Here is a 27,901-nt window from a genome sequence, read left to right on the forward strand (position 1 = left end):
TGACGTGAATCCGCTGTTCATTTCTCGGCCAGCTTTTCTACGTGATGCCGTTTATTTTCACTGTTGTTTCTATCGCAGGTGCAGCTGAGTTCCTGATGGGCAGAAAATCAACCACAGAGTCCACTACACTTTCTGAATACAGTAATGAAAGTAAGAGACACTTGTCTGCTAGGATCAGACATTAGCAAATTCGCCCTTGAGGATCCAACTTTATACATAATCCATAGCCAGGAAATCTTTCTTGATCCCAATGTTTCTTTGCTTGGCTGTAATGTCAAACTTTCATCGGTTTTGTTGACTGTCTCCATCTGATGTAGCCACTTTTCCTGATAGACGAACTTAAAGGTCAGACAAAAAAAAATCATTGGAGGGTTCAGAGAAGGTTCACGAAAATGTCGCCTGGATTGCAGTATCTAGAATACAAAGAAAGATTGAGTAGACTGGGAGCATTGGAGCGTAGAAGGTTGGGGGGGGGAGTGGATTTGATAGAGGTATTTAAAATTATGAGGGGGATAGATAGAGTAGATGTGAATAGGCTCTTATCCTTGTGAGATTGGGGCCATAAGGGTTAGAGGGCAAGAATTTAGAAGTAACATGAGAGGGAGCTTCTTCATTCAGAGTGGAGGCTGAGGGGAATGACCTTCCAGAACAGGTGGTTGCGGCAGGGTCAATTTTGTCATTGATGAAAAGGTTGGATAAGTGCATGGATTGGTGAGGGGATTTGGGGGGGTTATGGACAAGGAGCAGGCAAGTGGGACTAGAGGAGATCACTTAAATCAGTACGGACTAGAGGGGCCGAGATGGCCTGTAATTGTTATATGGTTATATGGATCTACATTGCCCTATAATCAGGGTCACAGCTTTTACTTAGAACACTACAGCACAGTACAGTCCTTTCGACCCTCAATGTATTCTTTAAAAAAAACTAAACCTTCCCTACCTCATAACCCTCCATTTTTCTTCCAGTCACGTGCCTAATGGGGGTATCTCACTAGCCTGGTGACTAGGCGGAGACCTGCTGGAGACTCGAGTCTTCGCGACGTCTCCTGGAGACTAGCTGGGTCTCCAGGAAGTTGCTGGAAAATCGAACATGTTCAATTTTTCTGGAGACTTTTTGCGAGTCTCCAGCAGGTCTCTGCGATGTCTCCGTGATGTCTCCATCAGTCGCGGAGACTAATGTTGTCTGCAACTGGGGAGACATCTCCGCGACCTCTCCGCGGCATTGTCGTGACCTCTCTGCGACATCGCCACGACCTGCTGGAGACCAAGGAGACTGAGGAGAAGTCGCGGCAATGCCACGGAGTGGTCGTGGAGACATCTCCCCAGTCACAGACAACATTAGTTGCCGCGACTGATGGAGATGTTGCCTTGTTGAGAGCGCAAGCCATCTCGAGTCACCCGAGTTTCAGTTGTGGCAGTCGTGGTGACGTCTCTGCCAGTGAGATAGGCCTTTAAGAGTCTCTTAAGTGCCTCTAACATTTCAGCCTCCACCATCACCCCGGCACAGCATTCCAGGCACCCACAACTCTCTGCGATTTTAAAAAAAAACTTACTCCTGATGTCTCCTCTAAATTTCCCTCCCTTCACTTTGTACACATGTCTTTTTGTGTTTGGTATTCCTGCCCTGGGAAACAGGTGCTGGCTGCCCACCCTATCTATGCCTCTCATAATCTTGTAGACCCCTATCAAGTCTCCTTTCATCCTTCTAGATTCCATTGTTGAGAGACACTATGTTATGTTAAGGCTATAAAAGATAATGCATAATATCATCTCAGCTAGCTCATTGGACTGCCTGGGAGCTTTTAATTCTGCTTTAGATTTCACCTTATCCAACATTTGGCACCATAATCGAATGAGGTGAGGCTACATCTTGGAGGGTTAGAAGTTGGAGAGAATGCAGGGAAAATTCAACTGGGTGTTGACTTTAGTAATGGGAAGAGATTATTCAGGGTGGCTGTGTTTCTCCCTGGAGCGAAGGATGAAGCAAAGGTAAGGCGGATGCTTGGAATCTTACCTCTAATGGTGAAGGAGTCAGAAACAAGAGGGTGCATGGTTAAGATGAGAGAAAGGAGTTTTAAAAGGGATCTGAAGTGGATTTTTTCCCCCTACAGAGAGTGGTTAATGTCTGGAACAAAGTGCCAGGGAAGGAGGTGTAATCAGATACAATTAACAAGTATTAGATGCAATTAGACAAACATTTAAATAGGCAGGCATTGAAGAATACACTCCTGATGTGGGCAAAACTCCATTACTCTGAGTTAAATTCTTACAAAAAACACTGGACAATGAAGATTTTGCTTCCTGAACATGTTTGGGTACATTTTATGGATTTTGGGCTGCTAATCATGAAAATCAACTCAAATCTTTCCTATCACATACTATTGTTTAGATATAACTTGTTTTGTGATTTATTGTCATATCTTAAGTCTACTAGTATATTACAAACAAAGCAAGCAGTTTTGGTCAGTCCAAGTAAGCCTGGGCATGCACTCTGTACAGGTGCTATGTAAATGTTGTCTTAGGCCTGAGCTTGTTTAGTCAGGAAAGATGCAGCAGGCTATAAAAGCAGCTCACATATACAAATGCTGTGCATTACATTGATACAGATTGAATGCATGTTAATATACATTTTCTTTAGGCAATAGCCTAGTGAGTGTACTTAACAATAGGATTTATTGTCTTCAGGAAGATTCAATGCAGCAGAAATGTCTCGTCAATGTCTCGACAGCTGCGATACATTCTGTTCCATTTGTGGCGAGTTTACGCTTGCGACTCAAAAATGCAGCATGGCTGCACTTATTAAGAAAGCCTGTGAGCTCTCCTTTGGTTGTCAAATTGGTGACCATGTGAGCTCCTCACATTTATTGTGCAAAATGTGCAGTCAACCTGAAAGCTTGGCCCAGAGGTACTCTATGTGGTTAAACATGCCAAATTCAATAAAAGTTAATTTAATGTTTCTCGTACATGATGCAGTAAATCTGAAATGATCTTTGTGTCCAGTTTGAATCCCCAATTTCTTTTCAGGAAGCAAACCTTTTGCTTGACCAGTGAAACCAGTGAGAATGTCAATCTACTTTGTACGTTATACTCCTGCCTTTGTGTTGGTGTGCCTCCAGAAGCGTGATGAGAAATCAATAATTAGTCTTCAGTTTTCCCAGCATTGAGCCATTATTGTAATTATTCTTGAGAATAAAGGTTACAAATTAAAATTCTGATAATCAGGCATAAGTGAAAGACTTTGGCAGGGTCAGGCTGACAAATTTTCCAGACTATTGGAAGTAATTCCATTCAATACTCCAATGCACTTTTAAATCATTTTAAGTGTTACTGAATAGTATAATGAATTTTCCAGTGAACCTGGTGAGCTTCAAGGGAGCAGAGTGCAGAGAATTCAAACGGAGCATAGAAACGAGAACCTGGCACGCATGTGGAGTGTGGAACTGAGGATCTAGTTTTGTGAGTTCAGGGGGTGTTGAAAATCTAGCCCTAGTACTGGAGGAAAATCAGCACCAGGCAAACCAGATGCTGAACTTTGGAATTTGACAACTGATCACTGGATTTTTGCTGGATTCAGCATTGAAAATCACATGGTTTGATTGACCCTATAACACCCTTACATACTAATAATGTAAATGAAATTAAGTTGTGGCACATCAGTTAAATCCCATCATATGTCCGAGCCCAATCTTTAAAAATCTGCTTGAACTTTCAGAAGACCTCAGTTCATTGGACCTCAATGAAGAAGTTCTTCTTTGCTCTCTTTCAAAACAAAGGATATTTGATATTCACAACCTTTGGAAAGCCTGAAGGAAAATATTAGCTGCAAGGAAAGATGGCAAAGGCTGAGCTTGAATCCCTTGGAACAGAGGGAAACTTCATTAAGATTCATAATATTTTATGGGCGGCCTGGCCAGACGAAGAATGTATCTCTATTATGTGAGAGGTCAACAGCCGAAGGGCTGGTCCAAAGTGAGAGATAGGATTACATGAGAGATGAAGAAGGACTTTGTAGCCAGAAGGTAATGAGGTTATGGAACTCAGTGCCTGATAGAGTGGTCAAGGCATAAACGCTCACCACTAGTAAGAAATCCCTGGATATAATGTAGATCCAAAGACCCATCGGGCCACAGAGCAGGTCAGATATATTGGGGAGATTTTTATTCATTTCACACAAACAGAGCCTCCTCCTGTCATTTAAATATTCAGTGATTCCAATGGATTAAACCAGTATTTCTCACCCTGTGGTCCGAGCTAATGTGGCAAGGACAAATGTCATCCATGCCATAAACGAGAGTGTGCAGAGCAAGTGGACAATTTGTCAACAAAAAATGGAAATTCCTCAAAAAATATCCAAATCCCAAAGGAAGATGCTTGAGTTTTCCAACGGCACCCACCCTCATTGGTGGTCTATGGCTTGTTATCAGAGGTCCGTGGTAAGTGAGTCTGTGGGTGAAAAAAAGGGTTGCTAACCACCGGATTAAACCAATAAATGAACATGGACATGTATCTCAATAAATCTCACTCAGGAATGACTCCCTTGCATCTCATCTAACGTTTAATTCAGGCAATTACCTGCCCCCAACTCCCTAGTGATAGAAACAAACAGGAGCAGGAATCGAGGGCTATTAGGGCTGAGCAGGCATGTTCCAGCTTCCCTCCTATCCCCTGGACCCTTTATCATTATAAATCCCTCCTCCCAGAATGCATCGGCTTTGTCCCAACTATCTTCTGAGGGGGAAAATTCCATAGGTTCCATATCCTGAAGGGAAATGTCTCGTGCTCCCCTTTTCTAACGGCATACCTGTCATTCCGTGTCAGATGTGAAGATTTGCTGGTTATTCAATGCAGGATTTTTTTAATGAGATTGCCTTCAAAATTGATGCAGTAATGCATTTGTGAAATTTAATCCTTCCTACTACAATAAATTTAAACAAAAATCTGTATTTTGGGGGCATCTAGGCCATTGACTAGCCATTATTACCTAATTCTGATTGCCTTTCTTGGTGACGAGCCATCTTCCTGGATTGCTATTGCTTTAATGGTGGGGCTGTTCCCACAGTGCTCTTGGAGATGAGATTCCAGGATTCAATCCAGAGACAAAAATGGAACGTGATGCATTTCCAAGTCAGGATTTGTGTGCGACCGGAATGGGAAATGTGCACGGTGAAGTTTACACATTCCTGTTAGTTTTCTCTTCAAAATCAGAATCAACTGGAGAGTTTACAGACATTTTCAACCTGTCATTGCTGCTGCCAGAGGTTCCCACCTGCTACATAAGAGGCCATCAATCGTCCCGGTACCCAAGAAGAGTAGTGTGTGCTGCCTCAATGACTACTGCACAGTAGCACTAACGTCTACTGAAATGAAAAGCTTTAAGAGGCTGGTCATGGCCAGAATTAACATGGACCTGCAATTAACATGCAATTTGCTTTTCATCACAATTGCTCCACAGCAGATGTAATATCGCTGGCTCCCCACTCAACTTGAAAACAGCAATTCATGCTTACGACTGCTCTTCATCAACTACAGCTCAGCCTTCAACACCATTATACCCTCCGTGCTGGTCAAGAAGCTACAAACTGGTTATCAATACAGGCACACCCCAAGAATGTGTGCTTAGGCCACTGCTCTACTCATTATACACCCTTGACTGTGTGGTCAGGCACATTTCCAATGCTATCTACAAGTTTGCCGATGATACCACAGTTGTCGGCAGAATCACAAATGGCAATGAAGAAGTGTACAGGAGGGAGATCAATCAGCTCTTTGAGTGGTATCACACCAACAACCTGTGCTCAATGATAGTAAAACCATGGAGATGATTGTGGACTTCAGGAGGAAGTCAGGGGAACACAACCCAGTCTTCATCAAGGGCTCAGCAGTGGAGAGGGTCAAGATCTTCAAATTCCTTGGCGTCAACATCTCCGAGAACCTGTCCTGGAGCCTTCATGTCGTGCAATCATGAAAAAGGCTTTCCAGCTGCAAGATATTGTGAGGTGTGTATGGAGATTCTGTATGTCACCAAAGACTCTCAAAAACCTCTGCAGGTGTATCGTGGAATCCCTCCTGAAGCTCATTGTTTGCTTCCTGTGATCACCTGACCATGTGCATTCTGAATGGTTGCATCACTGTCTGGTAAGGAGGTCCAATGCTCAGGACAAGAAAAAACTCCAGAGGGTTGTTAACTCGGCCTTCAACATCACAGGCACCAGACTTCACTCCATCAAGGGCATCTACAAGAGGTGATGTCTTAGGAAAGCAGCCCCTATCTTCAAAGACCCTCCACCACCCAGGCCATGCACTTTTCACTCTGCTAGTATCGGGGAAAAGGTACAAGAATCTAAAGATGAGCGGCTCAAGTACAGCTTCTTCCCCGCAGCCATCAGATTCCTGAACGATCAGTGAACAAAAGACACTGTCTTTCTTTGAGTTTTTGTACACTAATTTTATTTAATTTTGTAAGGTGGTTTATCTGAATGTTTGCACTAATGATGCTGCCACAAAACAACGAATTTTGTGATTTCTTCATGATAATAAATTCTGATTCTGATTTTGATTTACTTAGATAATGTCCCCTGGAGGTTAGCAATTAACTGATGATTTTATTGAGTGTACGGGGATTAGACTGTGGACAGATCGGACTGTGCATGTTGTCTCATGCATCGCATGCTTCGCTCAGACCTTCCTTGTGCATTGCATATAGTCTGCCACCTGATCGGTTTCTGAGCAGGACTGTGGAGGATTTGCCCAGCAAGCTCATTGGTTTTCTTCCTCAGAACCATGTTGCCTCTGTCTCAGAGGTAGTTCACCCGCAACACTGAACCGAAACGGATACAGGCTGAAGTAGGGTGAAACTCTGGCACTGAGTGAAAGGTGGTGGCATCAACCCATGGGTCTAAAGCCTGAGGCAGACTCCAGGTACCTTTATCCTTTTGTAAGGAACCTTTCACAAAGCACTTTAGTGGTTACCCAAAGGAATGTTCATTTGGAAGCCAAGAATAAAACTCTTGGTGTTGTAGGGTGAACCCATCACCCATTGAGTCCCTCCTGAAGCTCATTGTTTGCTTCCTGTGATCACCTGACCATGTGCATTGATAAATGATTGACAATACAATTAAAGTCTTTTCTTTTCTGACAGCATGCTTAGCATAGGGGAACAATGAAGAACAGGAAAAGTGGAGTTAAATGTGGACTGCAAGAAAGTACTCAATATTTGGGCAGCATGGTTGGCGAAGCATTTAGCACAACACCTTTACAGTGCCAGGGATTGGGACTGGGGTTTGTAACCCACGCTGTCTGCAAGAAGTTGGTACCTTCTCCCCATGTCTGCCTGGATTTCCCTGGGGGGTTCCGACTTCCTCCCACCATTCAAAATGTATCAGGGGGTGTAGGTTAATTGGGCGGCGTGGACTCGTGGGTCGGAAATCTTTTATCAATGGCATTTTAAGAGTACCAGGTTCATTCTAAATCAGATACTAGTTGAACTGTCACTTAAAGTATGTAGAGCAGTGGTTCTCAACCTTTTTCTTTCCACTCACATCCCACTTGAAGTAATCCCTATGCCATCGGTGCTCTGTGATTAGTAAGGGATTGCTTAAGATGGGATGTAAGTGGAAAGAAAAGGTTTGAATACCAGTTTTAATCATCCCTAATTGACTCGTTATGTGCATGGTTTCATAACTCCAAAGGAAATGGGCCAATGACAATTTTTCTCAAGTAAAATATTTCAGTAACAATTGGGTCTAGAGCAGTGATTCTCAACCTTCCCACTCACATCCCACCTTAAGTAATCCCTTACCAATCACAGAGCACCAGTGGCATAGGGATTACTTAAAGTGGGATGTGAGTGGAAAGAAAAAGGTTGAGAACCACTGATGTAGTAACAGCTAGACATTGACTAATATTATCATATTTCATCCGAATTTTGCAGGGTAACGTTTCCACATTACTTTGAATGACAAGGCTGAGGCTAGTAAAACATCGGGAGGAATCACACTCTTCCACATACCTTCCATTTGTAAAATACAGCATTATTGATCTCTAAAACACTGACAGAAGGAAAGGAAACACAATTATAATTTAGCAGGTGATGCAGCATCCATAGTTGGTAAACATATGTAACGAACATTCTGGGCCTGAGACCTTCGTCGTGATATGAGCTAAAAGCAGGCAGGTGTCTGGAAAAAAAGGCTTGTGGAGGAAGGAAGAAAGGGGAGGGGAGAAGCAGAGACCAACAGGCAAAAGGACATGAGTAGGAAAACGGGAGAGGTAAGGTGAGAATTGATCGGGAATGGGGTTAGGTTTGTGAATGCGGATCTGGAGGAAAGAAGAAAGAGGGAAAGGAAAAGAAAGAGAGGGAGCTAAAGGAAAGGAGATGAAGGGGAAGGGGAGGGATGGGGAGAAGCAGAAAATTTGACATTAATACCATCCAGTTGGAGGGTGCCCAGACACAATATGTGGTGCGGTTGCTCCAATTCACAGGTGGTCTCAGTCTGACAGTGCATGAAACCAAGGGCAAGCATGTCGACATAGAAACGGGGCGGGGAATTGGAAGGGGTTGCCATTGGGAATTCCTCACTATTGCAATGGACAGAGATAAAGTGCTCAACATAATGATCTCCCAGTCTGCTTCCAGTCTCTCTGATGTAGAGGGGGCCAAAACAGGAGCACTGGATGTAGTAGACAATTGACAAAAGGTTATTAGGTGGGTATATGCAGGTTTCTGGAATCAAGGTGTGTGAGGGTGGTTCAGATATAATTCAACCAAGATCTAACTGAATGATAAAACAGATTCAATTCACTAAATTGCATCCCCCTGTGTGTCTCTTCCAACTGCATTCCATATTTAGTACAGTTCTAGGGCTCCAGGAGCATTTCTTTTGTCTTATACAGAGGACTTTCATTGCTCTTGGTCCACATTCATGAACACCACCCAAAAAACACACCTTCCCAGGAAGGATTGCAGTGGTCTAAGAAGGTGGCACACCACCATGTCCTCAAAGTGAAATCTGATCTGGACAATAAATGCTGGAGTTCCCAGTGAAACTGAGATCCCAAGTGCAGCCTTTTCTTTCTCTCCCTTGCTGGTTTTCTAACTGCCGTCTGTTTGCATCTAGAGCAGAAGCATTCCGTGTCCTGCTTGAAAGTAACTGAGCAATGCATTAAGGACCAAGATGTGTGCAACAGACACTTAACTCCTCAAAAGAAGGCATGTCCTCGATCTCGGAAGCAGTGCAACCTTGAGGATTGTCACAGAGCAATTCGATCCTTTTACACCATGATCTCGCCAGACTTTGCTCAGATGTTAGTGTTCTGTGGGTGCGATCCATCTGATGAACTTTGTCTGCAGGCAAAGGAGACCCTTCACAACAATTCCTGTGCCAATCATATGGATACCACACCGACATGCCTGCATCTGAGGGAGCAGTGCCTCTCTGAGGATGTTTGCAGGTTAGTACACATGCCCAGATCATCATTAGTATTACAGCACAGTAATGGGCCATTAGGGTCTACAAGCCCTTGTTGCCCAAATACACCAATTTACCTACAAATCTCGTAGAATTTTGGAGGGTGGCGGTAAACTAGAGCACTCGGAGGAACTCACACAGACATAGGGAAGGCATCCTTACAGACAGCGTCGGATTTGAACCATGGTGGCTGGAACTGTAATTACTGAATAATCTCTCAAATTTTCCTTGTCTGACATCAAAACAGCAATTACTCCATTAGTATCTGCAAAGAAATAGAATTAATGTTTCAGGTGCCATGAAAGTACTAATGAAAAGTCACCGACCTGAATCTAAACTCTGTTCCTCTTCCCTCAGATGCTGCCTGACCTGCTGAGTAGTTTTAGTATTTTCAGTTTTAATTTCACATTTCCATCATCTGTGCTTGCTTGCTTTCAATCACATTTTGGGGAACTAGCTGAAAGAGCTCAATGAATTGGATGAAGAGATTATGAAATTCAAGAACTGCAGATGCTGGAAATCTGAAATAAAATGATGGAAAGAGATGTTTTGGGTCCTTTCAGATTCAGGACCTTTCATCAGAAATAGGAAAGAGAGAAAATAAGTTCACTTCAGTTGGAGAGAAGGTGGAGGAGAGAGGGACAGGGTAAAGGAAACCTCATCAAATCCATCTTTTCTGTCAGACATTGGGACAGGTGTGATTAGATATCAGTCAAACTCAGGCAAATTGGGTTGCCATGGACAGATTGGATGGAAGGGCCTGTTTCTGAGCTGTATGACTCTGGTAAAAAGCACAGTGTTTCAAACTTAAGGTTAGAGCCAGTGAAACCAAGGAGCACCTTTGTACACAAAATGATGTGAGGAGACTAATTTGTACTGATTGAGACTTTTCACCATCTAATGCAGACAAAACAGCAGTGGCATGTTTCTAACAATATGTAATTTGTACTTTCAGAACCAGATATGATTTGTTTCAAACCAAGTGTTGGGGCCACTTGACAGGAATGTGCATTCAAGAATATGATCTGAGCTGTCTCTCTGGGCTTAACTGGGATGAATGGAGATGCAAGGCTAACATGGAGTGCATGGCAGCATACATTAGTACCCGAGGTACTCTCCTTCAAGTGCAATGCACGTGCCATGGTGTGATGAGAGAAGAGCAACCACTGTGTCAGCTCTTCCAGTACATGCTAAATCATCAAGCATGTTTCAGTAAGTTATACTCCTACTCATTGCCACTTTCTCCACATAGTTCTGGCCTCCCATCTTGAATACATTGCCCCACTGTGGTTTCATTGGCTTCAAATTATGAGAAGCAAGTGAGCTAAGTTAATATGTTGGCAGAAAGTAGCATCCAACCAAAAGGGAAGGATATAGTGTTATAAATTAATGTCTGGACCATTTGCCATTGGTGCATGTTCAACTTTCTTTTCTCTTTAAAATATTTTTATTAACATATAAGCATAAATACAGAATTGACAATTAGATAAAAATTCATTTGTTTACAAGTAAGCACATAGAAAAAAAACAATGAAAAAAGTCAATAAAACGATATCAATAATTGCTTGTAATGCCTCAAAAACATTTGATTGAAATAATCTCTGCGACAATGTTCAACCCATTTGTTGAAATAACTTGTATAAAATAAAGGAAATTTTTAAAAAAGACCTAAGAACTAAAATTAAATTTAACTCTTCCCTCTAATCAAGGTTACTTCATAAAATAATTTTTAAAAATCAATAATGTGTAACCACTGGCAACGCCCCGGAGAACAGGCAATGAACGACCGGAACATACAGAAATTGTTAATTCTTCCAGTTATAAAACAATTTAATGGGATAATTAGAGGAGGAATTGAACACAAAGTATCACTTCATGTAGATGATTTGCTGCTTTTTGTTTCAAATCCTGAAATTTCTATACCAAATATATTAATTTTGTTTGATAGATTCAGTCAGTTTTAAAGTTATGAATTAAACTTAGATAAGAGTGAATTTCTCCCCTCAAAAAGTTATTCTAATTTTCTGTTTAAAATAGTGAAAGAGCATTTCCAATATTTAGCAATTACAATTCCGAAAAGTTATAAAAACTTAGTGAAAGAGAATTTCTGGGTATTCCTTGATAAGATTCAACGCTCGTTGTCGGGTTGGTCTCCCTTATCTGTTACAATGATGGGACATATCAATTCGATTAAAATGGATATTTTACCTAAATTTTGGTATCTTTGTCAAGCATTACCAGTTTTTTTTTAAATCCCCAAATCCTTTTTCGGCTCCCTGGATTCAGCTATTTATACTTATGTATGGTAGGGGGAAAAAATCCATGTATAAATAAATCCCAACTTCAAAAGACCAATTAAATGGCAGATTACCACTCCCTGATTTTAAATTGTACTATTGGGTGATTAATATACATAATTTACTTTTATTATTACATTTGGTCAAGTCAGTGAATCATCCCTCTTGGGTAGAAATATACAACTTTTCATTGCCTCTTGTTGAAACCTGAACAATGATTCAGAGCCACATACAAAAACGTTGTGACACCTTTGTGAGTAAACTGCACAGTGACAGTGCCGCTAAGGGACACACAAGAGAATTAGAACAAGAAGCTGTTGGTCAGGGTGAGATGCATGAGAAGCTCCCTCAAGAAAATCGAGAAGAAGAAAACGATTTCAGATATTGGTCAGCAGTGATCAACGGTAACAAAATAGCAGGGCGGAAATATCCTTGAGATCATGGGCACATGGTAGAAGGACAGAGGAAATGCAATGGAGATTTTCGTTTCCACACCAAGAATGATGTGGACAACCTGAGCTGCAAAGCCAGCCTGTTCCTTGAGGTGACTTAAGGACTTGAGGATGATCGAGATCCATTTGTTTTATATATTAAAAAAGGAGGGGACCCAGAAGGAAGGTACAGTTTTTCTTTAATCATGGCCGGAGTTGTTCTGGTGTGTAAAAGTGTAGAGACTGTGGTTTGAACCCCAGTACTCAACAGCAAATGGATATTTACTTGACAGGAAAGGCTTGCAGGACCATTTGATAATTGAACAGTGGAACAACACCATTCAGTCAAAGAGTTGACCCAGGAACAAAGGGCCAAATGGCTTTCTTCTACTTCGTACGATTCAATGATTCTGATCCTTCTAACATTTATTTATGATAATGTACATTCACATAATAATACGAAAGTAAAAGCTATCATTGATGTTTCTTTGATCAATATCACTCAGGGATTTTTTTGATATAGACATTGTTTTCCCAAATCATTTGCAGTTATATGATTACATGGCTTTCTTCTGGATGGAATGAAATTCAATATTTCCATAAATCCATTTCTACTTAGCCATTGAGTGCTTGTGAAATTAAGCTCATGTAAGCACTTTCATTTCATGCATTTGACATTTTAGTTTCTTCGAATAATCATTTCATTTTAAATCAAGTGCATTAAAAAATTACTTGAATTCAATCAATTGAAAAATGTCATTATACAAAATGGAGATACTCTGAGTCAGAAAATAATAATCTCTGTGAATCTTACAAACAAAATCTTCTTTTACCTCAGTAAACTAAGGAAAAAAAATTGCTCAGTTTCATGGCTGATCTTGTCATTGTTTCTTCTGTGTCTAAAGCAGGAGATGAAAGGTCAGTAAAATGGGTAGGTGAGATTGGAATGAGGGGGCATAAGTTAAGGGTTAGGGGGCAAAAGTTTAGAAATAACATGAGGGGGTGCGTCTTCACTCAGAGAGTGGTGGCTGAGTGGAATGACCTTCCGGAAGAGGTGGTTGCAGCAGGGTCAATTTTATCATTTAAGAGAAGGTTGGATGAGTATGTGGATGTGAGGGGATTGGAGGGTTATGGACGGGGAGTGGGTGGTTGGGACTAGAGGAGTTCGCTTGAGCGGAAATGGCCTGTTTCCGCACTGTAATTGTTATATGGTTATGTTTGTCCATTCATCCCAGAGCCAGTTTCACCTTACTCGAATCCCTGCACTCATTAATATTTTCTCCATTCAACTATTTCCATAGCCTGCTCTACATTAGAGGCAGGGAATCTGTCAATCATTAGCATTGATGGGGTTGGAGAAATGCAGAGATTGATCATAAACTATACTCATCACAAACAATTCTGGATACATTGATGTCAGGAATGAGTTATTTCTGAGGCAGATAACTAATGTTTTCAAGTTCCGTTCTGGTTGTAGTATCAAGTGAGTTGGTCAGAGAGATAACAATGGATTAAAAGAGTTCCTGCTGCCTTTCTAAAGGCCATAAACTATTCAATGATGCCTCCCAAACCTGCAACCCTTTCACTATGAAGGGAAGGGCAAAAGGGACCTTTTAAGGGTTATGGGGATAAGGCTGGAAAGGGGTACTGATGGTAGTGATCGGCCATGATCTGTAAAATGGCGGTGCTGGCTCGATGGGCCAAAGGGCCTACTCCAGCTCCTATTGTCTATTGTCTATTGTCTATTGTCCATGTCAAACTCCATCCTGACTCAGAAATGTGTCACTATCCCTTCATTGGTGGGATAAAACCCTGGAACAATACTTCACCTGAAGGAATGTAATAGTTCAAGAAGTGAGCTCTCTACTACCTTCTCCAGGGCATTCAGTGATGAGAGATGAACACATTGTCTAGGTTCCAAAGAATTAATATAACCCTTCAACCAGGTGGCGCAGTTGGGGTAGCGGTTAGCCAGCGATCGGGACTTGGGTTCGAATCCCATGCTGTTCATAATGAGTTTGCACGTTCTCATGTCTGCATGGGTTTTCCCCTGGGACTCCAGTTTCCTCCCACCGTTCGAAGGTTAATTGGGTGGAAATTGGATGGCACGGACTTGTGGCCTGTTACCATGCTGCATGTTTAAATTTGAAACCCACCAACCCCCTCTGACCACCAGCCATGCGCCTGCATCAGTCTTCCCTGAAGTTCAAGTTTATTATCATCTGATTATACATGGACAACCTGATGAAACAGCGTTCTCCGGTCTTCGGTGCAAAAACAGGCAGACAATCAATACATTCATAGTATGTACATACATATATAAAAATAAATAAATAGTGGAGTCTTGGAGGATTTTTATGAGCAGTTCATCAGTCTCACTCTTTATTCTCCCATAATTCTACACCCACTCTCTTGGGGCAATTTGAAACTATTTTTTTCCTTTTATCCTTTTTATGGTTTATTCAGTAATTAAAAGAAATCACATTGATACAATATTACAGCATTTTAGTGACAAAAGTTTAAATTATAATATGATCATCAACATCCAGAACTCACTCGAGCCTCTTGGAAATCCCCATCGAACCCATGAATGCCGTATGCTCTTTCTCCAGGGACACATGGGCCCAGACATAATCCTGGGAGATAGGTAGGAAGTCAGGCTGGGCCATAAATCCAACTGCCCACTGCTTGGACCCACGAATGGCTATTTGGTCAGACACAGGAGCGACCTGACCAGGATATCCTCCAAGCACCCCATCCCCTCCTCACCAGGTGACCAAAGATCAGGAGATTGAAACTGAAATGTAGCCAGAGTGCATCTTTGAAGTTTTGGAGGAAAGCAGAGCATCTGAGGAAAACCCACATGGTCTCAGGGAGAAAGTGCAAGTTCTACACAGACAGTGTCCTCCAGGTCAGCATTGAACCTGGATCCCTGGTGGTCAAAGACACAGCTGCACCACTGTTCCATTTCCAGTTTGAAGGCCACAATATGGCTCCTTGTGTCCTCACAAGTATTAATCTCCAATCGATGCCAAAAACAGATTTAAATAAAAAATGAAACTTCATCAGTTGTGTTAAATGCAACATGTGGTCAAGTCATTGTTTTTTTTTATATAAATTTAGACTTACAGCACGGTAACAAGCCATTTCGGACTTCAAGTCCATGCTGCCCAATTACACCCAATTAACCCAGTATGGTTCGAACGGTGGGAGGAAACAGGAGCCCCCGGGGAAGACCCACATAGACATGAGGAGGACCCCTTACAGACTGCATGGGATTCGAATCCTGGTCCCGAGTGCTAGCGCTGTAACAGAGTCACGTTCATGGCTACGCCAACCAAACTTCACCGATCAACTGTGAACTGGCCAAAGTACAGATATGAAAAGAATCAGCAGATGAAAGGGATATCACGGCAAACACGAGTTATAAAAAGTCTTTTAAATTTTCTTTTAGATGTACAATGTGGATTTGATAGCAATGAAAGTGCTTCTGATGTTGATTTAAAAAAATAATGCACACTATTTCTAACAGCACACTGTGCGAGCTGGAAACCAACAAACTTATTCATCTCATGCTGTGATCTCGATGAAAATTCTCCCAGGTCAAAGGTTGGATGAACAATTGTTTTAAGTGTGTTCTCTTTCTTCAAAAGGCCAATGTATCATCAACGTAATTGTATCATTAAAAACCTTTGGGCAATATTGGATCTTTGATGACTAAAGGATAATTACGGATTTTATTATTCTGGTCTGAATAAATCATTTGTACATGGAGCTATAATAACCAATTTCTCTCAATAAAAATAGAAGTAAATGCTTATTTGATTGTTAACATTTGCCCTACAACTCTTGCCTTTAATCTTTTAATTACAGCTCAGGTTTCAAGAGCAGCTGTTGAAGCAGACACAAGTCATATGGAAGAAGAGTTCAGTGCAACAAGGACCAGGATGCGACTAAGTGGTATGTGGATTCAACCAGTAATTCTCCCATCAAATGTGCATAAAACATACTCTTTCATGATTAAACCAAGCTGTGCGGAACCCTCAGGATTTTAACGGCGGCTCCCAGCATGGGGATCTAAATAGCAAGAAATGGCGTTGAAATCAGTTTGCACTCAATAATGGAATATTAGGGTAAGAGAGATGGAGGAGGAAGATGACCAAAACCAGCCCTGCTTGATATAACTTCAGGTACTTTGCAATATTCTTATTATTTGTGAATTGCCGATTAAAAGGGCCAACGTGCTACCGGGGCAAGGTTGTATAGAGAATGTAGAGAACTTGGAACCAGCTGCATGGCAGTGCAGAGGTTAGAGCCACCGCTTCACTACTCCAGTGACCTGAGTCAACTCCTGGCTTCTGGCACTGTCTGTGTGGAGTTTGCATGTGTGTGCTGATTTCCCCCCCCCCCCCCCCCACCACCACCATATCCTTGAAGATAGGTGGTGGGTTCATTGGCCCCTGCACTTTGCAGTTAGTTCAGGGAAACAGCAGGAGAACTGGGAGTTGATTGGCGTGTGAGAAATAAAAGATTACAGGGATATGGGATTGCTCTGAGGGCCAGAATAACCTCAATGGGCTGTAGAATCTACATGGAAGTAGATTGCGAAAACCAGGTTGAGACTGGATCTCAAGAAAGATAATTTTTAGGAAGAACCATGAGATGGGATTTTAGGAAAGGTTATTGATGAGCCCACAAGGGGATCAGCTGTACTGCATTGGGTGTTGTATAATGCACCCAAGGTGATTGGAGAGCTTAGAGTAAGGGAATCATTAGGGGGCAGTGATTGCAATTTGAGATGGAACAAGGAGGAATTAAAATCAGATGTCTTGCTATTTCAGTGGAGTAATGAGATTTGCAGTGGCATGAGAGAGGAATTGGCCAAAGTTGATTGGAAGGGGGGCATTAGCAGGGAAGACGGAGCAATAGATGGAGTTTCTGCAAGAAATGGGGAAAGTGCAGGATAAATACATAGCCAAAAAGAGAAAATATTCAAATGAAAAAAGGTCACCGCTGTGGCTGACAAGGGAAGTCAAGGCCGACGTTAAAGCAAAAGAGAGTGTGGTGGTACACCACTGGCCTACTGCAGGGGGCAACCTCTGTACCCGCAGAAGAGCATGGGGACAAGATAACACCTGGCCGGCTGTCAATCAGCCGACCTGAATGGACCAAGCCCCATCCAGTCGGGTGTCAATCATCCTCCGGGATATAACCCTGAGCCGGCCCTTCGAAGTCACTCTCAGAGTTTACAGTAGCACAATCTCACAGCTGGTTCTGTGGAAGTTTACGTCGAATAAAGCCTGTTGTACAGTCTTTTTGTTTTGTGTGTTTGCTTCTGACTGACAGCAACACCACAATTTATTTGACGTAAATTTTACAAACTGCTATTGGCAAGCTCCTGAACACCTCAAAATCGATCCACGCCACCCGGAAGCATAAACACGCTTCGAGATCTGGAAGCACACGGTCGAAGCAATCATTGAGGCTCACGCCAATGACATCCTGGATTCCGATCAAAAGAGACTTGTCTTACTCCGATCAAAGCTGGGTCCCTGAGCCTCCAGGCTCTCAAAGACTGCACCAGGTACTCAGAAGCGATGAACACCCTCAAGAGCATGTATAAACCTCCCACAAATGTGGACTTTACAAAGTACCTCATGAGTATCCGAGCCCATCTACCCAGGGAGATGGCCAAGTCTTACCTGGGAGCCCTGCGTGAGTTGGCCCACCTTGTCTGGCTGGACCCAGGGTAAATGAAAGGGAGGTCGAGAGGCTGATCAGAGATGCCTACCTGGCTACACATGAGGGCCGTCAGGCAGAAGCTGCTGGAAGAAAATATCTACTCACTGGCCAAAACAGTGGAGGCAGTCCGAACCTGGAGGCAGCAGCCCTGCACACCAAAGCCTTCGACTCCAGGCTTCCTCAGGCCTCTGTGTGGTCAGCATATTCGGCTGCTGTGACCCTGAATCAAGCTGGGGAAGAAAAATTTGCTGGTGCGGGTGCCCAAAACTGCCCAGCCAAAAACGAGTATTGCTCGAGATGCGGCAAGAAAGTCCACTTCGGCAAGGTATGCCACTCAAAGGCTGGTGGCAGCTCAGCAGCCCTCTACAATCATCCCCCCTCCATCACAGCCCCCACCATGTGCGATTGCAGGGCGATGCCATTGCCCCCGCAGCCACTTCCACCTTCCCTAGCCCCGGCGACCCAACTTCTGGCCTCGCTGGCAACGATCGCCGCGTGCATGTCATGCGCCTAGACCAGCCCTCGCTCTTGCCAGCGCTGCCCGCTAAAGACTACAATGACATAACTTCTGGTCTACGGAATGATGTCACGACTGCTGTCCGTGATGATGTTGCCCTCCTCAACTGCCAGCGGCGTGATATCACTTCACTCAGTACACCGAGCGCAGCTGGGGAAGAAGGCCAGCCAGGACGCTGCCGACACCAAGGCCCACCCAGGTCTCCAGCATTGATGAATGGTCAACACAGGCAAGGACCAGGCCACCCTACTGACGCACCCCACGCCTCTGGATGCTGCTAACCGCTGCACACTGCACCCTACGACTATGGAGAGTACCACCGTTCGACGCTCACCTCTCACAATGTCTGCAGTAGACTCTGATGACCACAACTCACCTCCATTATCAGGGAACTATGACAGACCAAGAGATGGTTCAAGCAGCCACTACACTGACCAGGGACATTCCCCACGACCTCGGGTGTTCCATGATGGATGTTAAAATCAATGAACAAGTAACAAAGTGCCTAATTGATAGTGGCAGCACCGAGAGTTTCATTCACCCCAGCATGGCCCACTCACTAAAGCTATAAATCCACCCCACCACTTTCTCTATCGCTTTCGCTGCCAAGGACCAAACTATAAATACCCTTGGGCGCTTCTCGGCGGATCTGACTGTGGTGGGGTGGGTTCAGGCTCCTGGTCATGCTCAAACTCTGCGCCCCAGTCCTCCTGGGCTTAGATTTACAATGCCACCTGCAGAGCATCACCCTCGCCTTAAGGGGGCTCCTACCTCCACTCACACTTCACAGCGTGCCATCCAACCAGCCCCAGCCAACCTGTGGCTTCTCCACGCTGCGCATCACCCCTCCTGTGTTCTTCTCATACCTCACGCCAGACTGCAAGCCGATAGCTGCCAGAAGTAGGCGCTATTGTGCCATGGACAATTCATCAGGTCGGAGGTGCGGTGGCTTCTGGCAAAAGGTGTCATAGAGCCCAGCAACAGCCCTTGGAGAGCCCGTCCTAGTGATCAAAGGGGGAAGTAAGCCAAGGATGGTCATGGAATAAAGCCAGATCATCAACCGATACACCCAGCTGGACACCTACCCCCTACCAAGGATAGCCGACATGGTCAATGAGATAACCCGTTACCCGGTCTTATCCACAATTGACCTGAAGTCAGCCTATCACCAATTCCCCATCTACCTGCAGGACAAGCCCTATACTGCCTTCGAGGCGGACGGGCACCTGTACCAGTTCCACTGAGTTCCGTTTGGGGTCACAAACGGAGTCTCCATCTCCCAGTGGGAGTCTCCATCTTCCAGTGGGAGATGGATCGAATGGTAGACTGGCACAAGCTAAAGGCGACTTTCCCATACCTGGATAATGTCACCATCTGCGGCCACGACCAGCAAGACCATGATGCCAACCTGGAGAAATTTCTCTGGACGGCTGAGGAGCTGAACCTCACTTACAACAAATAGAAGTGTATGTTCACCACCACCTGCCTTGCCATCCTGGGGTACATCATGGCACATGGTGTCATCGGCCCAGATCCAGAACAGATGTGCCCATTAATGGACGTGCCCCTTCCCCCATGCTCAAAGCCCTCCGCAGGTGCATTGGCTTATTCTCTTATTACTCCCAGTGGGTTCCATGCTCCTTGGACAAGGTCCGCCCACTGGCCCAGGCCCATTCCTGCTCCCACCTTAGGCACAGGCGGCATTCATGCGCATCAAGCAGGACATCTTAGACGCCACAATGCATGCCGTGGATGAGGACTCCCCCTTCAAGGTGGAGAGCAATGCCTCTGAGGTGGCCCTCACTGCTACTCTCAACCAAGGGAGTCTCCAGTCGCCTTCTTCTCCAGGACCTTCCACGGTTCTGAGCTAGGGCACTCTGCCATTGAAAACCGCTGAGGCCATTGAGGCCCACGCGACCGTGGAAACGATCCGTCACTGGCGCCACTATCTGGCTGGCAGGAGTTTAACCCTCCTCACTGACCAGTGGGCAGTGGCATTTATGTTCAACACCACACACAGTGGCAAGATTAAAAAGGACAAGATCTTGCGCTGGAGAGTTGAGCTGGCAACATGCAGCTACAACATCCAGTATCGCCCCGGGAAGTTTAACGACTCCACCAACACCCTTTCCCAGACCTGCACGTTGCTCCACGATGACCAGCTGCAGGCCCTGCATGAGTCCCTCTGTCACCCGGGCGTCACCCGCTTATACCATTTCATCGTCCTGGAACCTCCCGTACACCGTTAGAGATGTCAGGACCATGACCGAGGCATGCCAGGCCTGCACGGAATGCAAACCCTGCTTTTTCCGCCCACCCCAAGCTTATGTCGTGAAGGCCACTCGGCCCTTCGAGCACCTCGGCAGGGTCACCTGTCTTCCACAAATCACAATGTCTATTTCCTCACGGTTATAGACAAGTACTCCTGATTCCCTTTTGCTATCCCTTGCCCAGACACCTCCACCACCACCGTATTCAGGGCACTGACACAGACCTTCACCATATTTGGCTACCCCACATTTATCCACAGCAACCAGGGGGTCTAGCTTCATGAGTGAGGAACTACCCCAGTACCTGGCATCAAGGGGCATCGTGATTAGTCGCACGACTAGTTACAACCCGAGAGGTAATGGGCATGGGGTGATCTGGAAGGCAGTTCTTTTGGCCCTTATGTCAAAGGGGTGGTCTGTAGAATACTAGCAGGATGCACTTCCTGAGGTGCTCCATGCCATGAGGTCACTCCTGTTCATGGCTACCAACGAGACCCCTCACAAACACCTGTTTCCGTTCCCTAGGAGATCAGCGATGGGAACGTCTCTCCTGGCATGGCTCGTGTCCCCGGGACCGGTGCTCCTGCATAGACACGTGTGGGCACACAAGGCCAAACCCCTGGTTGAGCAGGTGTTCCTCCTACACGCAAACCACAATTATGGCTACGTTAGGTTTGGCAGCAGCAGGAAGGACTCCATCTCAATCAGGGATCTGGCACTGGCAGGAGCACCCACCATAGCACAGCATCCTCCAGCCCAGGACCCCACCGGCCTGACACACACCCCTGACCCCAGACAGCTATGGGGCACTCAGGACCTCTTTGGGCACCAAGGACTTACTACAACCTGTGGGGGATGAACCCACCTCCCCGTCCATCTGATGCATTACACACAACTTAACCCCAGCCCCCCCGGCCCCCCCGGCCACTTCTCCGCGCTGCACCATGCCAGCCACTCCGACCCCTGCCCACAGCCCCCCCACAACCTCACCGATCAGTGAGCAGGAGCCATCCCTGCAACGATCGCAGAGACTCCAACGGCCGCTGGACTGTCTTAATCTGTAAATACTGTGTATATGTTTTGAGGCTTTTACTGCAACTCCCACCCCCCCCCCCCACCCAGGGTCAATTTTAAAGAAGGGGATGAATGTGGTGGTACACCACTGGCCTACTGCAGGGGGAAACCTCTGCACCTACAGAAGAGCATTGGGGCAAGCCAACACCTGGCCGGCTGTCAATCAGCTGACCTGAATGGACCAAGCCCCATCCAGTCGGGTGTCAATCATCCTCCAGGATATAACCCTGAGCCGGCCCTTCGAAGTCACTCTCAGAGTTTACAGTAGCACAATCTCACAGCTGGTTCTGTGGAAGTTTACGTAGAATAAAGCCTGTTGTACAGTCTTTCGGTTTTGAATGTTTGCTTCTGACCAACAGCGCACCACAAAGGGCATACAAGGAAGCAAAAATTAGTGGAAAGATAGTGGATTTGGAAGTTTTTTTTAAAGAACTTACAGAAGTTATCTAAAAAACTCGAGGGAAAAGATGAAGTATGAAAGAGGATGAGAAAATATTACCAAAAAGGATACCAAAGCTTTATCAAGTATATAAAGAATAAAAGAAAGGTGAGAGTAGATATAGGACAACTAGAAAATGACACTGGAGAAATAATAACGGGAGACAAGGAGAGGGCAAAAGAACTAGATGAGTATTTTGCCTCAGTCTTCACTGTGGAAGACATTAGCAGTGTGCCAGATGTTACAGGATATCAGGGAAGAGAAGTGAGTGCAGTTACAATTTCAAGGGAGAAGGTGCTCAGATAGGTGAATGTGTGGATAAGTCTCCCAGACCAGATGGATCACACACTTGGATCCTAAAAGAAGTAGCGGTAGAGATTGTGGAGGCTTAGGTCATAATCTTTCAGAATCAAAAGATTCTGGCACGGTCCCGGAGGACTGGAAAATCGCAAATGTCACCCACTATTCAAAAAAGTGGGGAGGGGAAGGGGGTGGGTGGGGTGGGGGTGGAGGAGGGAGACAGCAGAAAGGAAATTATTATAGGCCGGTTTGCCTGACATCAGTGGTTGGGCAGATGTTGGAGTCGATTGTAAAGGATGAGGTTACGGAATACTTGGAGGCACATGACAAGGCAGGTCAAAGCCAGCATGGTTTCCTTAAGGGAAAATTTTGCTTGACAAATCTATTGGAATTCTTTGAGGAGGTGAGCAGCAGGCTGGATAAGGGAAATGAAGTGGATATTGTGTATTTGGATTTTCAGAAGGCCTGTGACAAGATGCCACTCATGAAGCTGCTTAGCAAGATAAGAGCTCATGGTATAACAGGAAACATACTAGCATGGGAGAGCATTGGGTGATTGGCAGGAAGCAGAGAGTTGGAATACAGGGATCATATTCAGGTTGGATGCCAGTTGCTGGTGATGGTGGTGGTCCACAGGGGTCGGATTTGGGCGCCGCTTTCTATGGTTTGGATCATGGAATGAATGGTTTTGTGACCAAGTTTGCAGACAACACGAAGATAGATGGAGGAGCAGGTAGTGCTGAGGAAACATAAAGGCTGCAGAAGGACTTGGACGGATTAGGAGAAAGGGCAGAGAAGTGGCAAATGTTAGAGAGTGTATGGACATGTACTTTGGAAGAAAAAATAGACAGACTATTTTTTAAATTGGGAAAAAATTGAAAATTCCCAGATGCAAAGGGATCTGAATATCCTTGTGCAGGGTAATCTGAAGGTAAACTTGCAGGTTGAGACAGTGGTGAAGAAGGCCAATGCAATGCTGGCATTCATTTTAAAGAGGAATGGAATACAAGAGCAGGGATGTGACATTGACACTTTATAAGGCACTGGTGAGTCCTCACTTGGAGCATTGTGAGCATTTCCGGGTTCCTTATTTAACCCTTATTTTATGCTGACATTGGAGAGGGTTCAGGGGTTTTTTTTTTAAATTTTTCACATTATGAACCATACTGACCAAAATACACACAAACATTTCCCTCTTGAATATACACAGTGTCATTTTCTCCCCTATTCCCCCCTCCCTTCCCTCCCTCTTTCACCCCCCCTCCCTCACTCAACATTCAACATATATGATACATTAAACCCATTAAACAATGTCATCACACAATGAAAATAAACAAGAAATTTGTGTCATCTACTTTTACATATTGGGTCAGTTCATTTTGTCTTCTTCTCCTTCTGTCATTTTAGGCGGTGGAGGTCCGCGGTAGGACTTCTCTGTTGTGTTCCATATACGGTTCCCAAATTTGTTCGAATACTGTGATGTTATTTCTTAAATTATATGTTATTTTTTCCAATGGAATACATTTATTCATTTCTATGTACCATTGCTGTATTCTCAGGCTATCTTCTGATTTCCAGGTTGACATTATACATTTTTTTGCTACAGCTAAGGCTATCATAATAAATCTCTTTTGTGCTTCATCCAAATCGGGGCCTAATTCGTTACTTCTTATATTACTTAGAAGAAAGATCTCTGGATTCTTTGGTATGTTGCTTTTTGTGATTTTATTTAATAATTGGTTTAGATCTTCCCAAAACTTTTCCACTTTCTCACATGCCCAAATTGCATGTACTGTTGTTCCCGTTTCCTTCTTACAGCGAAAACATCTGTCTGATACTGTTGGGAAGGGGGGTTCACAAGGATGATTCCAGGAATGAAAGGCTGATTATATGAGGAGCAATTGTCCTGTATTCATTGGAATTTAGGAGAATGAGGAGTTGATCACATTGAAATATTTTGAACGTCGAAAAGCACGGACAGAGTAGATGTTGAAAGGTTGTTCACTATGATTGGAGTGTTTAGGACAAGAGGGGACAACTTCAGGATTAAAGGGCATCTGCTTAGAAAAGGGATGCGGAGGAGTATCGTGGTAAATCTGTGGTATTTGTTGCCACAGTTGGTTGTGGAGGCCAGGTCATAGGGTGTATTTAAGGCTGATAGCCTCTTGTTTAGCCAGGAAATCAAAGGTTACGGGGAGAAAGCTGGGCAATGGGGCCGAGTGGGAAAATGACTCGATGGGCTGAATGGCCTATTTCTGCACCTATGTCTTATGGCCTTATGGAATGGCCTCGTGAAATTCACAAATGGCAGAACTTGAATGTGAATAACGAGTAGGTATCTTTGATGCTGCATTGAAGGCCAGTGTTCAAAATGGAGAGACACTCTTTTCCTTTCAAGAGCTAGGAAGCTTCCAGATATATCCTGGGGGATCCAGCAAGAAAGTGTGGCTGGCGTCAGCAGCAGATCTATGACGAGAAAGCAAAGTCCTGGTTTTCTTGTCTGCTGCAGCCCTGCCTTCCCCACAACCCTGCACTGTCTTGCATTTGCCGCTCACACCATCTCCCCCGTGCTCACCCCTTCATTTGCCTGCAGCTCATGCACGCTGCTGCTGCAGTCGCACTCTCCAAACTCTGCACAGGTTCCACTGCCTCTTTGCTGGAGGAGAGCAAGGTGGGAGGTGGCATCCCCACTCCGTCTCCCCTGGGTGCCAGTCATTGGACGGGGCAGGGAGAGGGTGTGGCCATTGATTCAAGCTTCCTTTTATCATCACACAATAATGCAAACACTGTCGTATGGTAAATAGAGTCACCATGAGTATTGCCCAGCAACCCTCACAATAAGAGAAGTAAAAGAGGGTCCCTTCCAGGTTCAATATTCAAGGTTCCTTTTATTGTTACAGGATAATACATTAAAAATGTAACACACATTAACTTTGGTCTGCCATAGGGCAGACACAGAGTTGCCATTATTGCTGCTCAACACACCCATTACAGATCGAGAGGCCCTTTAGAGGCACTGAGTGTCCGTGGATTCTCCTCCAGCCCTCCCACAGCCTCTGCATCAGCTGCCCGAGCTCGGGGTCCAAACCTTGGACAGAATCAGGAAGCCTGCAGAACCCATGGCCCTTCAGGAGCCTTTCAACTCACAGAGACAGTAAATGTGGTAACATTCCATTCATCACTCCAAGTCCATGCTCAAATTTGCTTATTGTCATCTGACTGTTCATGGAGGACTAGGTAAAACAGTGTCTCTCCAGACCATGGTGCATACACATGCACTATATATAGTGGTCACATAAAGTTATAATTTCAATTTTAATTTGGACAAACAGCACAGTAACAGGCCATTTAGGCCAATGTGTCTGTGCCGCCCAATGTACGCCCAATTAACATACAACCCCTGGTATGTTTTGAAAGGTGAGAGGAAACCCCACGTAAACACGGGGAGGATGTAATAGAGTGGGGTGAGGATTGGCATGGAGATCTGGTGGGAAGGTTACAGAAAGGAGTGGGGATTGGCACGGAGATCTGGTGGGGAGGTAACGGAGCAGAGTGGGGATTGGCACGGAGATCCAGTGGGGAGGTTACAGAGCGGAATGTGGATTGGCATGGAGATCTGGTGGGGAGGTTACGGAGCGGAGTGGGGATTGGCACGGAGATCTGGTGGGGAGGTTACGGAGCGGAGTGGGGATTGGCACGGAGATCCAGTGGGGAGGTTACAGAGCGGAATGTGGATTGGCATGGAGATCTGGTGGGGAGGTTACGGAGCGGAGTGGGGAATGGCACAGAGATCCAGTGGGGAAGTTACGGAGCAGAGTGGGGATTGGCACGGAGATCTGGTGGGGAGGTTACGGAGTGGAGTGGGGATTGGCACCGAGATCCAGTGGGGAGGTTACAGAGTGGAATGGGGATTGAGATGGAGATCTGGTGGGGAGGTTACAGAGTGGAGTGGGGATTGGCACCGAGATCCAGTGGGGAGGTTATGGAACAGGGTGGGGATTGGAACGGAGATGCAGTGGGGAAGTTACAGAGCAGAGTGGGGATTGGCATGGAGATCTGGTGGGGAGGTTACGAAGTGGAGTCGGGATTGGCACGGAGATCCAGTGGGGAAGTTACAGAGCAGAGTGGGGATTGGGATGGAGATCTGGTGGGGAGGTTACAGAGTGGAGTGGGGATTGGCACCGAGATCCAGTGGGGAGGTTACAGAGCGGAATGGGGATTGAGATGGAGATCTGGTGGGGAGGTTATGGAGCAGAGTGGGGATTGGCACGGAGATCTGATGGGGAGGTTATGGAGCAGAGTTGGGATTGGCACAGAGATCCGGTGGGGAGGTTACGGAGCCAAGTGGGGATTGGCACCGAGATCCAGTGGGGAGGTTATGGAGTGGAGTGGGGATTGGCACGGAGATCTGGTGGGGAGGTTACTGAGCGGAATGGGGATTGGCACGGAGATCTGGTGGGGAGGTTACGGAGCGGAATGGGGATTGGCACGGAGATCCATTGGGGAGGTTACGGAGCAGAGTGGGGATTGGCATGGAGCTTGAGCAGGTAGAAAATCTTTTTCTCGGAGAACCTCCAAGGGAAAATGAACACAGGGCATTGTGAGACTATGTTTGATAAAATAAACTGCAGAAGCTGAAATGTGAACTAAAAGCTGGGTCTTTTGGAAACCCTATGCTGAGGGTGGTCTAGTGATACAGCTGGGAAAGACTGCATCCCAGCTTCAGTCTTGACCTTGAGTGTTGTGGCTGTGGAGTGTTTACCTTGTCCCTGTGACTGGTGTGACTGCCACAGTTTCCTCCCACACCCCATGGACATGCAGACTGGTGTGTTAATTAACTGCTATAAATTGCTCTGTTGTACAGTGGTAGAATCTGGGGGAGAGGGGTGGTGGAAAAATGGAATCAGTGTCAGACTGTTGTGAACTTTGTCATGGACTCAGGCCAAAGTGGCTGTTTCAATGCCACACAAATCTGTGTCTTAGCAGGACAAACAGTGTATGTGCAGAGGGAAATATTGACATGTCAGCCCCATGAAGCACATTGCCTTGCAGCACAAGCTCACAGATGGCCTGGTTGGTGTAGCAGTTAGCACAATGCCTTAACAGTGGAAGTAATCGGGACTGGGGTTGGAATCCCGCTCTGTCTGTCAGGAAGTTGTACACTCTCCCCGTGTTTGCGTGGGATTTTCCTGCGGGCTCATTTCCTTCCCTCCGTTTGAAATGTACCTGGGGTTAATTAGGTGTAAATTAGGCGGGATGGACTTATGGGCTGAAATGGCCTGTTACCGTGCCTATATCTATGAATTTTAAATGTCTCTGAAGATTTCCAGGAGTTTCTGTTTCTATTAAGTGTAGTAGTTGCTC

At 45.1% G+C, this 27,901-nt stretch overlaps 1 protein-coding gene across 1 annotated transcript in view; it reads left to right on the forward strand.

The window, feature by feature from the left end:
- The window catches only part of gfral (GDNF family receptor alpha like), a 65,912-nt gene that overhangs the window by 14,918 nt on the left and 23,093 nt on the right, over window positions 1-27,901 (forward strand). The window contains exons 8-11 of the mRNA XM_069888095.1: window positions 79-150; window positions 9,117-9,450; window positions 10,423-10,679; window positions 16,069-16,155. Coding sequence (XP_069744196.1) covers window positions 79-150; window positions 9,117-9,450; window positions 10,423-10,679; window positions 16,069-16,155 — 750 coding nt within the window. The remainder of the gene's footprint in view (window positions 1-78; window positions 151-9,116; window positions 9,451-10,422; window positions 10,680-16,068; window positions 16,156-27,901) is intronic.

The sequence above is a fragment of the Narcine bancroftii genome, chromosome 6 (assembly GCF_036971445.1).
Source record: "Narcine bancroftii isolate sNarBan1 chromosome 6, sNarBan1.hap1, whole genome shotgun sequence".
NCBI classification, from domain to species: Eukaryota; Metazoa; Chordata; class Chondrichthyes; order Torpediniformes; family Narcinidae; genus Narcine; species Narcine bancroftii.